Source organism: Xiphophorus couchianus, chromosome 4 (genome assembly GCF_001444195.1).
Source record: "Xiphophorus couchianus chromosome 4, X_couchianus-1.0, whole genome shotgun sequence".
NCBI lineage: Eukaryota > Metazoa > Chordata > Actinopteri > Cyprinodontiformes > Poeciliidae > Xiphophorus > Xiphophorus couchianus.
Genome location: NC_040231.1, coordinates 25,371,748 through 25,387,205, shown reverse-complemented (window position 1 = coordinate 25,387,205; position 15,458 = coordinate 25,371,748). Strand labels below are relative to the sequence as shown.

Here is a 15,458-nt window from a genome sequence, read left to right as displayed (position 1 = left end):
TGGCTTGGCTGCTGATTTTGTTGATTTTGTCCCCGCTGGGTTTGGTGATGTACAAAATAAATAAATAATAATAATAATAATAAAAAAACAATGATGAAGCAGACAGAGCTGGAGGCAATAAAAACCAGACAAGAAAAAAATCCTGACACAAATGGAGGAAAAAAAACCTGTAGGAAGTTAATAATATAACAATTACCTTAAAGATGTAAAATACAAAACACGATTTGAATTTCTATTTTCAGGAAGGGTTTGTAAGGCAAGAGGACAATAAATATGGGCATATCTACCATTCATGTTTACACATGTGAAAGTGTTATTTGGCTAATGTAAATATTCTGAAGAATGAGGGCTGCTGTGAGCTCATCTCAAGAAAATGATGAGATTATAGAGGGGTAAAAGAAAAACAATATTTTGCCCGTGTTTGGTTACACAAGCAAATATTTGGGCATGCTGGTACTTGACACTTCTACAGCCAGCATTCACAAGTCATCAGATGCAGACGGACATAGAGGTATGTGACTGAGAGGGGGGGGTAGGTCAAACTGGTGCTGTTTTTATTGAGATTATCTCAAAGGTGGTGTTCTACTATTGGATATTTTCCCTCTTTCTCTGCCTTGGTAAACTGCTTGTTCCAAGTATGTAGCACAAAATTCATAGACTAATGTAGTCAGCTAAAAAAGTATATATAGAAAAAAGCTTCTTGAGAGACAAGAAGAACAATGACATTCTTTTAAAAAATAAAATAAAATGTTCAGGGTGAATATTCTTAAAAATCAGAAGTTCCTGAATATCCTAGAATTTATAAAGCAGGTCTGGACTTGCCTGAAAAATACTTGCTTTCTTTCTTCTGACCATTTTCTAATGAAAATCTCTTTCCAAATCTCAACATGTCTTTAGACAAGATTACCTTTAAATGCAACATTGTTTCTCTACACCATTTCTTGCTATTTATAAAAAACGTTCCTCTCATTTTATTTTTTTTTCTATAACAAATATCAAAGAAAGATGTCTAATTTTGAACAAAGTAGTGTCATCTCACTTATGTCATTTAGTGACGGTGTTTCAAAAAGGTTACTTAGAAATATTTCTAAACACTGGTTTGTTTATGGAGATGATGTGAACTTGAATCATTTTGGCACATGTCATTTTAATGGATTAAAAACACAGCAATGCAGCCAACACCCTAAAATGGTTCACTGAATTTTGAAACAGAACTGCCTTCACCCCAAGAGGCACAAACATGGTATAACATGTTGGACATGCATCTGTGAAATGTATACTTACTGTTAAGCATCAATGCTGACAAGAAGCAGAATAGTTACTTATCAACTTGAGGGTAGTACGACCTGTTCCTACGACTTAAACAGTTTGCATTTTACCATCAGAAACTTGGGAGATAAAATACTTTGCATTAACTCTATGCTCTAAAGCAGTGGTCCCCATTCCCCGGGCCACGGACCGGTACCAGTCCGTGGACCAATTGGTTCCGGGCCGCACAAGAAATAATTAAATATTTCAGTTTTATGTATTATTTGAGTCTGGAGGATCTTTCATTTTAAAAATCCTTTAACCGGATTCTCTCAGTTACGTCTTGCGCACCAACATTGAGCCCACAAGCAGCAAAATGAGTAAGAAACAGATCAGATGTCTTTGGAAAGTTTCTTTGCGAAGAGAACAAAGCCCCGAAAAGAGACAGGAGAATGGATTTATCCCAGTAGGTGATTCCCACATTCAAAGCCCACTCTGCATGATATGGTGACCGGCTCGCTAATGAGGCAATGAAGCCTTCAAATTGCTTCGCCACATAGAGACCAAGCACCCTGTGCATAAGCAACACTTTGGGTGTCATTGTCTCTCATCACTCCCAGATTGAACCATCTCGTTGCAGAGAAACAAGCTCAGGGCATCCATTAGTCGTTGTCGTGAGTTAAAATTTTCACAAAAGTAAAATGTTCGTTTTTGTGGAGCATCTGTATCTTATGTTGAAGGTATATGTAAACGTTACCATAGCGACCAGAGTCAGAGAGAGTTAGGGCAGTGGTCGAGACAAGACGAGTAGAGTTTGTGAGTTTTAGATCTGGTTCACACGGCACGATTTAAGGATTGTCGGATGATTTTCCAAACCTGTCTTGACCGGTCCGCGGTAATAAAAAGGTTGGGGACCACTGCTCTAAAGGCACAGAGTAGGTCTATTATACAGCAGGAAAACCTTTATACTACTGAACATATGACAATATTTATTACAATTTCCTGATGCTTTTCTCTTTCTTCACAATGTCCACAATAATCTTTAGCACCTCTGCCACAACAAATATACTTCAAAGACCAGCGATATTATTAGAATGTCAAATTTGCATGCATCAAACTTAAAATCTATAATCCAACCAAATACCACATCTTCGCAGTCATTTGCAACTTCAGGCAGTGGTACTGTGATAAGTGCGATTTAATATATTGTGCACCAAGACATTTAGAGGGAGCATTGAAGCAGCAGAACCTGGAAGTCCAAATTCGCAGCCTGGTTAAGTTTTACATTGGTTTGGAGGGTCAAGTTTCTTTGTGCCTAGAACATAACTGCTGTAAAAACCTTCATAGATTAATGTTTGATGGAGCTAATTGCTTTCATTGTTATGACAGCGGCTGCAATTTCCCCTCCTCAGCAGGCTCGTGGAGTCCTTTATGTGATTGAGGAAGTGCCCTTCAGCAGAACGCACTCCAAATCTGTTAATGTTAAAACATTTCGACAGTGTTATGAGTCTGATTTATCTGTAGCATAGACTGTAACGGCTATGTAACAATTACAGTTTTACATTTTATTGTTCATTCCCACATATTTTCCTCTTGATTTATGTTTGCAGCACTTCATCAACTTTTGCTATGTGGCATGTATTTTCAGCAAACAGGTATAATTCAGTATGAGTTAAAACACCATGTAAAACAATAGTTATTTCGGTAGCACTATTTTTAATTTTTGGTGAGGTTATTCTAAGGTTACGCCCTCTAAACGGCATTCTAAAAAGCATGCCAGGTTCAGTTTTAAATTTTTCTACATCATCTGGGTTCTACATGAAAAACAGAGGTGGCAAAACAAAATGATACCTTGCATGTAAAATGCAGTAAATACATCGAATTGTAAAATGCTGTTTCAGTTTGACTGTAGCCTACTGACTAAAAAAAAAAGCAACACTGTCACTTGAACTAAGCTTCTGGACAATTTAATCCAGAATTTAGTTTTGTTTTGCATCACATTTTTTCATAGCTTAGAGACCCTTAAAGAACAATCTGGAGGGAGAAGAAAGCATGCAAACAGAGAGAGAATGGTTTAAAGAGGCTTTATCTGAGCCAGTTTGTTCCACATCAGCAAAATCTTTGTGCTCCTGTTGCTCAGCATGACTGGTTGTATGTGCAAGTTTGTGTGAGAGAGGAACAGCTGATGTCAGTCCAAGCCCACCCAAACTCAGTCAGTAAATTCAGTCCCCTATCTGACGTCCCCTTCCTCCAACACCGGTTATCTCTCTCTAAATGATACAACAAACACTGACGGCTCGATTCACTCACACAGCCTGTCTCGGTTGATGATGCCGTAAAAATCAAATATAACAATCGGAAACGCACGGAGCAACTTTATCATAACGTGCACATTTGTGTTCCCCGGTGACCCTGGCATGACTGAGCTCTGAGCTTCATTTAGCCCAGGACAGGCACAGCATGGGAACACAGACAGGCAGCTCTGCTGAGATGACCTCACGGCAGCTCCCATGGAGCCAGACCTTAATCCTAAAAATCATACGTCGCTCGACTGCCACTTAATGCTCAGCCAAAACAACATTCAGCCAATTATATACTTGCACAGATCCTCGCTTACAGTTTGCTCCCTATTGTCCATATCTGTCCTGACACTCAAAATAGAGCTACCAGGAATTGTTCATGTAATAATCAATGAGGTTGGCTGCAATAATTGGTCAACATAAATATTTTCAGTCTACAAAAACAATTTTATGAATTTATTTTATTTTCTTAAACTCTCAGCAAAAGCAGAAGTTATTTTTCTAGAAATTATTGTGTGTGCTGAAAAGCTCCCCATGAACGTGGGCTGGATGAGTCAGTTTGCTTTATCTGTCCAATCGTATGGCGGGTTAGAAATGTTTTTCGAAGTTCTTAGAGATTGAATTTAGTTAAATTTCATGGTATGTTAACGCTGAATAAATATATCGCTTTAAAAACACACCCATTAAGCAAAAACGTATAACATTATCTAATTTGCTTTTAAAATAAACATGTTTATTGAATGCCCCCTGCTAAAATAACATTATGTTGCAGACAAGTCTATGACTTTCATTTGTTGTTACTGAGAACACAGTGTGCAGACAGCTGGCTGGCATCGTCAACACATTACAAATATTTTTTTGGCAGTAAAAATATTTAGGAAAGAAAAAAAATCAATTAAATGCAGCTTCAGTCAAATTAACAAAAACAAATAAATAAAACAAATATTCTGGGGCAGCTTAAACAAAAGAACATACTAAGAGAGTTCAGAACACCAGAGAAAAATTGAATAAATATTTGATTAATTTAGAAATAGTATTTAAGTAAAAGTGATTAGTGTACAGAATATTATCACTTCTTGATAATCTGCTCCTTATGGAATAACATTCAAAGCTTATGTTAGCTTGCTAATCAGCTGGGTTCAGTTAGTCTGAACGTCTCATAACAGCCGCTTTTAGCATGACAAAATTATTTTAAATGTGTGATATCTTTTAGTTTTAAACCCATAATTGTCCACAAATAGGTGTAGGATGGAGCAGGGAAGGCAGGATTGAGTGGGGAGCAAACCCACACCAAACTCCACAGAGTCCCTAACTTTCCTTAGAATTTTCTTAAATTTTATATCGTAGGAGCAACATGTCATGTACATTAAATTTTATTGGTTTTAAAGCAATAGCTTCAAAACATAATGGTCTGGACATAATGGTTTTGAAAGTTAATATGTTAATAGTCTATATGTAGACTTTTTGCAGCCAACCAAATAAATTTTAGTTCATCCAGTTTTGATCACATTTAGCGGCATTAAAATGCATCAACTTTAAACCGGACAAAGAATATTAACACAAAACAAAAAAACGTGCAACTTGCATGGAAAGAAGATTCAAACAAATTCTTTTGGTTTCTGTTTATGCCAATCACCTTCTTCTGTGCTAGAAGAAGGTAGGTACACAGCACACAGATGAGGGATCAGGATCAGGGAGTCTGATTGACATATTGAAGGTGGTACTCAATATATTTGTCAAATTTTGCAAAAACAAAAAAAAACTTGCAGATGATGTGGTATGAACTCAGGAAGTTCACTAATGTGACCCATGTTGATGCATTTTAATGCAGCTAAATGTGATCAAAACTGGATGAACTAAAATTTATGCACTAGCATTTCTTATTTATTAAAGAATTGACCTTCGTGTTTACCCAGTAGGCTCAAGCATTAAGACAATTTATTTATTTATTTTTATAATCAAAAAACAAAAGGGGGGGTTAGAAATCAGACGACCTGACAGTGTAGTGGGTATGTTTTGCCTACAGGCCATCTTCTATACCTGTCTGTTTAGGGTTCAGACCACAAACAAAAGAAACCGAGACAGTGCATTCTGTTCAAAGAGTTGGTGAACGATCTATACTCTATCATCTAGCAAGGCTAAACAATGCCATCTTTTTTTTTTAACACCAGTGTTTCAGTTTGTCACCTTGAACAGATCTCTAATCAGAGAACAGATTAACATAAATAAGGAGTAAATCTGTATAATCCAAGCCCTAAAGCGTAGACATATGTTTAAAAAGCAGGAGGGCAAAAAAAAAGAGGATTTCATCAAGCCTCACCCCTTCTGGCAAAGATTAAAGGCGACCAGTTAGGTGATGCACAACTGCAGCCTTTAAGTCTTTAAGGGTTAGCAATTTGGGAGATCCCTTATAGATTTAAGAAACTGCAACACAAATAACCCTTCACAGGAGGATGTAAAAACTATATGACTATGAATCAGCACACTTTTCTTCTTTTACAATTGCAGCTTTGAAAATTAAGCAATTGTCTTAAAATGGTACGTCTTGCACAACGAAATTATCAGAAAGTACTGATAAACTAAAAAACAAGCCCCAACATGAATGTTTATTCACTTTTGCAAGATAAGTAATTTTGTACAGCCAGACAAAACAATCACATCCACTTATGAAATGATGTGTTGTGTCCGTCGGAGTACTGCTGTTCTGCTTCAAAAGGCTTTCTAAAATCCTAGTCAACCCATGTACATTTCTGGGGTAAAAATTGCAGCAGCAGCAGGAACCCATTACTGAAGTCTCCAAAGAGTAGCCAGTTCTAAAAGCCTCGACGTGCAACAAGAAGAAGGTGACAGAACAAAGTGGCACAAAAAGCCAAAAACGCAATGACAGAGTTAGATGTTTGATGGATTTTTATGTCTTCTCAAATAACTAACGACACATCAGGTCAAAGAGCTAAAACGCATTGCATGCCACTGTTAACCTTAGGAGGCATGACTGTATTTGGACACCTTTAACGAACATAGTAAGTCCATACGTTTGTACTATTGCTAAGAAATAAAACTTCTAAATGCTTGTGGATTGATTTGAAATCTGAACTTGTTTAAGGAAGATTAAGCAGAAACTTTAGGCTACGATTTGTGGTTATAGCACTAGCAAAAGTGCCAAAATTAACAATATTGCTGATTCAGCAATTTGCCAAATGTAGAGTGAAGTAGTTGTGAATCAGTAAGAAATTGTAATAGCACGAGTGAAATCTAGTTCACGTACCAAACTGCATTCTAAAATGCATAATTTGAACATTTTTAAAACAGTAAATGTCCACAAAGGTCCCTAGTGAAGTAAAGTTGCAAGAGTTGATGTTTTCCTCTGAAGCAACCATCTAATCAGGGGAAAAGAAATGGTTTTCTGATAAACTGCCAGCTGTGGTTCAAAATGAAATCAGTTCTCATTCAGCACAAACTTGTTACGCAAAACGTTTGGTGGCATCCGGAAAGAATGTTTTCTTCTCCAAACCCTGCCCTCCTTAAACAAAATGAAAACTGCTTTAAAGCTGGAGCTGGAGCAGCTTCAGCTCTCAGACAACATATCCAGCATGTCCTTTGTCCTAAACACTATGCTATCAACAATACAATCAGCCCAGCAACTTATTCTGTAAAATCGTGCTTCGGGTGGTGAAGGACACTCTTACATTTCACATCAATGAGGAAGAAGAGAGAAAGAAAATGCACAAAGAAAGAGCCAGGGAACCAGAAACATTTCAGAAATACAATCTCTCATGAACATTATATACTGAGTGTGAATTTTTATTTTTAATAATGTGGAGAGTCACAGGGTGAGACTTTCAGATTGCAGGTCGCAGAAAGATTTGGAAACCCTAATAGGATTGCAATGACATACTCCACTGCTAGTTAAATCTGAGGCAAGTTACTTTATAAGTTGAAGAATACGCCTGGCTGTTCTGGTAGAACAGCACATACTGGATTGATTGCTTAATCCTTGATTTACTTCCTTCATTACACTGCTTTGCTGCGTCTTTGCCTCAGAGAAGCTTCTCATTAGCTCAGCGTTCGAGCCATCTGAAGGCTGATGGGGGCTAAAACAAAAACACCATTTGTGATGACCAGAGTACCAATCCTTTAAAAAAAGCCTTCCACAACTAGTCAAGCTGGTTGCAGTCTCAAAATATTTTTTTTAATAAATTTATTGTTTCAGAACCTCTACATTTTGTCCATTATATTGTCCCTGAGATATGGTAGATAAAAGTACTTTTTACATCTCTTACCAATAAAAGGTGCGGTGTAAAATAGCATAAACCGAATTTTAGGTTAATGCAATAACCTTTTGCATCTTCTTTTTCATAAAATACTGTTATTTTGTATCATTACCTCTACTTAGTGCCTGTGGTCTTTTAAATGTGTATCTTTCTGAACATCTTTCTGCAGCTCTTCTAAATAGGCAGCTGGATCTGAACTATAAAGGTGAATCAGATGAGTACAGGAGAGTTTTTAGAGCAGAACTGAGCTTATCTAATTGTGATTTAACAGTTACCCTTGTGACAAAAATACTCCCTGTACATGCTGTACTTATCTGTACAAGTATGTGCATGTATGTTTCTGCTATGAAAGCACACAACACAACCACATTCAGCTGCTTGCTGTATTGTGTTTTAGCTCTCGACTGTATCTGTTTCATCTTCCCCTGCAGACAGTTCTGTTTCCATGGAGTTGGAATCAGCTGATCAGAGTGGCAGAATTAGAAACTCCACTGATGGCAAAATATAATACAAAAACATGTGGGTGCGTACAGCTGGGCGGTTTGCAACCCAGTCCAAATATTATAGTGTTGGCACAAAATTTTCAGAGCAAACATGACGTGTTATACAGCTAAAGTCACTGGGAGACAGAGAGAGAACAATGTTAATTTAATACTTAATGCGTTTACATTGACAAGAGATGTCGATAAAGCATCATGAATCCAATTCTAAACCATACTCTTGGAAAACCACAGTTTACCAGACCTAACTAAAGGTACATTGCTCAAAATAAGTTCTAGAGATGTTAAAACATCAATAAACTCATCTACACTTGTAAAAAAAAAAGTACGAGAATGACTGACATAAAATATTTAATCATCATCATCTCCACCACCACACATTCAGACCAGTACAGAGCTGAAATATGTCTTAGATTATTAACCCAAATGTCAGCAAGCCACATGGGGTGTGGTTTTTAAACATTTCTTTTCAGCCCACTCTCTTTCTTTGTTTCTCTCTCTTATCTAAACACAATATTTCACAAGAACTGTAATTCTGCAACTTTCTATCCCTATCACATTATTTCAGGCATCACCGAGTCCAGCACATTCCCAAAACATAGTGTAATGCAGCCTCCCGCAGGGTGATCATGGAGTGTGGGTTGATGTTCTGGTCATCTATTCTGGCAGAAGTAACACACTTTGGTGTTAATACATGTTTTTCTGCATGTACCACAATATGTACAATGTCCATACACAGGTTTCTGTTATTACATGGCTGTAGCTAAGATCAATGCACGTCACTAAAATTGTGCGAAAGACTTTGCTCACAGTTTTCCTAAGGTCTTGTAAAGCCATGTGTCGACATGATTAGAGCCAGATCACCATCACAACCACTGGAAGCTGGAATCTACAAGTCTGCAAGATAAACTTTCAATGTTAAACTCCAACTGGAAGAATAAGGCAAAAGTCCTTGATAGTGATATCTGCAGCTGTGGAGCTTTGTTAAAAAATATTACTCATTAACGCTTCAGACTCAGTTGGATTGATGAATGAATGGAAGTGTATCCCATACAGAAAGGGGTCAGATCAGCAGTGTACACATTAATCCATACAGCAGCAGTGCCATCATTAGACAAAATTAAAGAACAGTGGCAGCTGGAGATGGGATTGAGAATAACTGAATCACAGTGGCAGCAGGCAACTAGGCTTATCCACACATCATCAATATGTATCAGACATGGCTTAATACAATTTAAGGTGGTTCATATGCTCCATTTGTCAAACAGTAAACTTGCAAAGTGTTTTCCAGGATCAGATGAGGCTTGCTGAAGATGTAAAAGAGAGAAAGGCACACTTGGACATATGTTCTGGGAAAACCAAAAACTGCAGGCCTTCTGGAGAACTGTCTTCAAGACCCTGTCTAAGTCATGGAATATTAATATTCCCTCAAACTCTCTCTCGGCAATATTTGGGGTTGTTCCTCAAATATGCAGTGTATCCACCTGACAAGCTTCAGCTGTAGCCTTTTCCACATTGATTGCCCGTTGACTCATACTCCTATCATGGAAAAAAGAGACACTCCCTTCCCATAAACGACGGATTGAGGACTTGCTCTCAAATCTCAAAGTTGAACAATAGAGGCATGTTGTGCATCGTTCTGCCAACACATTTTACAAAATGTGGTAATCATTCTTGTGCCATATTAAGAGACTCCCAGTCAACTCAGCATAAAGTCAACTAAGATTTGTTTTTTTGGTTTGTTTTTTTTTGTTGCTTTGTTTCTATATCTATGTAATAGATATGTGGATTTTAATGTTTTGGTTGGGTATTTATTTTGCTGAAAATTCAGTAAAAATACTCAAATAAAAAGTTCTTGATGGTTACAGTGCTAGAAGAAATCAAAACACCAGCAGCCACACCTCACCCATTGACTGACATTTCATCAAAGCTGAACAACCGATGACTGACGAGCATATTATTTCCGTCACAAAGAAATTGAACAAACCGGTTTGCACAACGGAGAGGTTTAGGTCTCTCTGGCTCGACTGCACATATAAAACAGAGGATTTCCTGAAGCGACAATGCAGACGTTGACTGAAACAACAAGCGGCATGTGAGCTGGTGTAGACTTCTCTCGAAGCAAAACAGCTCATTTAAACTCAGCATTTTCCCTCTCGTGCATACGTCCACGTGATCGGTCAGTCTTCCCAGCTGTTTTCTGAAGAGAACTTAACAGAAATCACTCATCCCTTAAAGACTAGTTAACCTTAATTACACATTCCATATTATCTAGATTCATATTTACAGCAGAGCTGCACTTGTCATTGTAATGCCAACCTGCGGGAAATCACATTATTTTACAATATTCTATTGTCCTGTCATGTTGACAATAAAGCTTTACCTCTAGTACGATAGGGCAGTGAAATCAATGTAGGAAAAAATGCCTGGGTAGATATTAAATCAACCATTTGTCATTTTGGACAGTTAAAAACAGCCTCATAAACTGAAATGTTTGCTAAACACATCTGGGCTGGTTTTTGAACTACATTGCTCTGTGTGTGGGAATTCTTACTGCTTTTCTAGAAGGATGCAATTTTTGAGGAATGTCAGCTGCACAATTGCCAGAAATTTGATTGGAATGTACATACAAAAATCCCCGTCTTTACATCTGCTCTGGATGTCTTTTAAATGTTGCTTTGATGCCGATAAGTCCTTTGAACAAATCAATTTTCATTTCAATTCCAATTCAACTGAGCCACGTGTTAAGTTGAAGAAAACTAAAATCTAAGAGAAACAAGACACTTTAAGATGTTCTGTTGCATTATCTGAAGGTATTGAACACGTTTTTTTTTTTAAATAATTACATTCAATGCTTATCTAAAAACATGAACAAACTCAAAATATGAAAACAGCATTTGCAGTCATCTTCAACTTTTTCAAGCGAGAAATGTTTCCTTTACAAAAAAGAGCAGATTCAAATGGCGAAACACATGAGAGGCTTTCTAGAATAAAAGGCCTCACACACAAAAGAAAAAACAGAAACCTGAGTGAACAGAAACCAACAAGCTCTCATTCTATCAAATCCGCAGCCGGTATTAGAAGAATACCTTGGTATTTTGTATTCAGACTGCTAGATATTCAGCTTTGTTTTTTAGCTCTTTTAAAAGGGCGTATGAGGGCATAGTTGGCATTCCTTTGCTAAAATAGGGTTTTAGCAAAGCATTACTTGCACACGGTGATTCAAAAACAAAGAACACAATAAAACCCAAGTTAAACGAAGGATAGAGATGTGACTTGAAAGTATGGATAGGTACACAGGTAAATTAATCACCAAATACTTTAGGCTGAACTCAACACAAACTACAGTTGGTAAAGTTGAATGTTTTCACACAACACTTTGCAATTCCTCCAAGTTTCTTTTCCATTTGCTCAAACCACTCCCAGTCCAAAAATGCTGATGTTTTCATAATTTGCCCAGCAGGAATAGGTTATGTGCCTTACAATCACAATGGCCCAACTGTCATCCAACATATTTCCAATGAAACTTAATTTCTCCCAGCTTCAAAGTTGATTTATGGCTGTGATGCACAGGAATAGAAAAGGTTTTCTGATAGAAATAGATCAAAAGTGATGAGTCACAATGCATTGTATGACAACTATGCTCTTTACAATTGGCAGCATATCAGTTTTCAATAAGGTACAGCAGCACCTCTTTCTTCACATTTAAAAGTGCCTTCATTTCTGTCCGTGTGCTTGAGGGTTTTTTTTTGTTTGTTTGGGTTTTTTGGGGGGGGGGTATCTCACCTTCACGGGGGAATAAAACGGCCCTTATGAAATCTCTGCACAAACCTGAGCAAAATGTCACATCTGTTTCCGCAACACAGCTTACCATGAACTTTTTTTTTCTGGTGGTCCCTGTAAAATACTGCTGGGAAATAAGTTGGTTTTCTTTTTTCCTCTTGATTTTTAAAATGGTATCCTCTGCATTTCTCAGAGGTAGCGAGACGGCTATCACTGCAGGTAAAAAGAAATAAAAAAATATATATATTGAATGGCTGCTTTTCCCTTTTAAGCAGAATGAGGCCTGACAGTTTGCCAAACAAAGATCTTATGGGCTCCATGTCTTTTTCATGGTAATCCTGGTCAGAGGAAGCAGTGTGTAGTGCCAAAACTCCCACGCCAAGTCAGACTGTGGAGAATTATAATGACTCTCTGTTAAATAAAGTTTAGAGACCAAGCTAAACAATCAAGAATTAATTCAGTTTTTACGGTTCGCAAGTAAACTATACATTCGGAGCGCACCTATAGGTGTCAGCATTTTGTACAAGGACATATTTTAGACAGGCAAGAAGAATAACATTCCTGGAAGGATCTGGATGTATCCAAGGTGCCTTGGAGCCCCGAGAGTCGTTTACTAGAAATGCTGAAATGTCTGGATTTTGTGGTTTCTGGTGCAGAAACGCAGTTTTCAGTTCAGTGGAATTTGGAGTCAATTGTGTGTGGTTTTTTTTTTTTTTTTGGCATATTGTTATTTCACCAACAGATGATATTTGCCAGTAAATACTTTTGAAATGCTGTTAAGAACTTGGCTTTATATGCCATATTTACTCTCTACTTGTAAATTATTTGCATTTATTGCAGATATTAACCTGTTTTTTCCTCCAGCTCATAGTAAAATGCAGGTTTCTTCCTGGTAAAAGAGAGTTGTTCCTCTCCACTGTTGCCTTATATTTGTTCAGAACGAGGAAGAGCATTTTTTTTATGTTACCTTGTGTGGAGGTGTTATGTTTTGCCCCACACTATATGTTGCTGTCTATTTGGTGGTGTGAATACAGGGGATGGTCTGGGGAAAAAGATTTTTCCTACAGGGAATAAAATCTGAAGTCTAAAGATTTGATTAAATCCACTGGTTTCCTCTGACAGACATTACAAAACAAAAAAAAAACCCACCAGAATATTATTTTGCTGTTCATTAAATACATCCAAAGTATGAAACTAAGCCAGTATTGGTCTATAAATCAAACAGCTGCCTACTTTAAGCTTGATTATAAATGACATAGATAGCTTATAGTTGGGGACATACTATGTTTGCCTTCGTAAATCTTGTGTTTCCTTCATTTTTTCCATTAATTCAGTTTTTACGGCTCGCAAGTAAACTATACATTCGGTAGCGCACCTATAGGTGTCAGCATTTTGTACAAGGACATATTTTAGACAGGCAAGAAGAATAACATTCCTGGAAGGACTTGGATGTATCCATGGTGCCTTGGAGCACATGGATACATTCATGTTTTCGAAGGTCATAGTCCTTCGAAAACATTCATCCGAATCAGGAAAACGGAGATAGAAGAAAAATGGAAATAAGTGTAGGCCAGGAAAACTCAGATCTTCACATATTTAAACCGAAGATATGTTGTATTGTTAGTGATTCAAATCTAAATTAAACTGAATATTCAGCTGTCTTCTTTTCACGTTTAGTTATCAGTATGCCATCTCTAAATAATTTCAAAAATGCAGAAGAGTATGATAAAGACAGTCTGTGTGAAATTAAAACTAAATTGGGTTTAATGTGATCATGTTTTCTTCACAAATGTTATGTCTGAGTAGATAGCAAAAATGGAAAGCAAGAAAAAAAACATAAATATAACATACTAAAGAGGGTCACTTCTTATAGTTGATGCTGAGTTCAATAAAGGGCAAAATGTCAAAAGAACCAAGAGATTTGTCCGAACTATTGGACCGTGTGAGTTGTGAAAGTTTCTACGATAACAACAGGCGCATTGATTTGACCTGTAATAAACCTCGACTTTGTTTTTAACCTGCACTCCGTGATTACCAACAGCATGGTCCAGCGGTGAAGAAAGAGTCAACAGGTCAAAGATACGCTGACCCAAATCCGTGCAGGGTATTTCAAAAATGTACCTTTCCACATCCGCATCTCGTGCGGAGCTGCAGGTGCTTAAAGAGTTTTCCCAACCAGACCGCAACCACCGTGGGAACGTGACCGTGGATAATGTGGTCGCTAGGAAGGGGGAGGCCAGAGTTACAGATAATAACCCCCGGTGTAGAAACACAACGTCTGACAAGAGTAGCGTTGTTCAGCTCAAAACTAGCCTGAGTTCAGCGATAAAACCAGGGGTATTAGCAAAACCAAAGTATCCAAACTTACTGTGATGGTAACTTCGTGTTTTTTCCGTCGATTTATGAAGCTCTTCATCTTGTAACGTGCTTGTCTGTGATATTAAAAGTATTCTCCACCGCTAAAGTTCATAAATATAACGCAAACTGACCTAAAAGTTTCGAACCAGTAAAGTTTCTTCTTTTTTTTTTGTATCTGTTCCCTCGTCTTCACAAGCCGAGTTTCACCTGACGCTTTTAACTGCAAACGCTGGTTACAGTTCGCGTGACAACCTGCTCATCCAATCAAAACGGGAATGAGCACAGCAGTTGGCAGCTCATCCAATAGGAGCTCTCAGGGGGCGGGACTTCCCTGTGTTGTGCAGTTGGGAAACGTTGAAGACGTCCTGGGACAGAACAAGGAAAAATGTTAGCAGGTTTACCTAAAACAGAAACACCCCGACTACTGTCATCATCCGCACATAAAAAAAAGAAATTCTTAAGTGTTTTGTTTCACCACCTATACAAAATAACTTATTTGGGATTATATTAAACTAGGTGACTGTTCTCAGGGCTTTTATCCAAATAAAGCATATACAATCATGTTTTATGATCACTTAAGCAAGAATCTATCAACAGAGCTTAAACAGATAAAAATATTTGATTGAATCGTAACACGTTATCATTTGCTAATGAAATATGGCTTCTTAAGACCATATAAATGAAATGTAACACACATACAACTATTTTTTTAATTCTTGGACAGGAAGATAGCTATATAAGAAAGATTTTCACTAAATGTTTTACAGACCACGTATAATAGAAGTTTTATAACGTAAAATAGTCCAAACGTCTGATTTGTGAACTAAGCCATATAATTCTGCTAATTTTTAGACAATGGCATACTTTTCCTATAGCCTACTTTCTTTAGTTTTTGATAACTGTGACTGTGTTAATGCCAATGGCATAAAGTTTGACCAGGTTGTTTATTCTTGGTTTTTTTTTCTTTCTTTCTTCAAGGTTTTTCTTCTGCATCAATT

The 15,458-nt window shown here is 37.4% G+C and overlaps 1 protein-coding gene across 2 annotated transcripts in view; it reads right to left on the bottom strand.

The window, feature by feature from the left end:
* uacab (uveal autoantigen with coiled-coil domains and ankyrin repeats b) overlaps positions 1–14,701 on the bottom strand; it is a 41,908-nt gene extending 27,207 nt beyond the window's left edge. For both annotated transcript variants that reach the window (XM_028014346.1, XM_028014348.1), the window contains exon 1: positions 14,471–14,701. In XM_028014346.1, the coding sequence (XP_027870147.1) occupies positions 14,471–14,518 (48 nt within the window). In that variant the 5' untranslated portion in view covers positions 14,519–14,701. The remainder of the gene's footprint in view (positions 1–14,470) is intronic.
* Between the last annotated feature and the right edge of the window lie 757 nt (positions 14,702–15,458).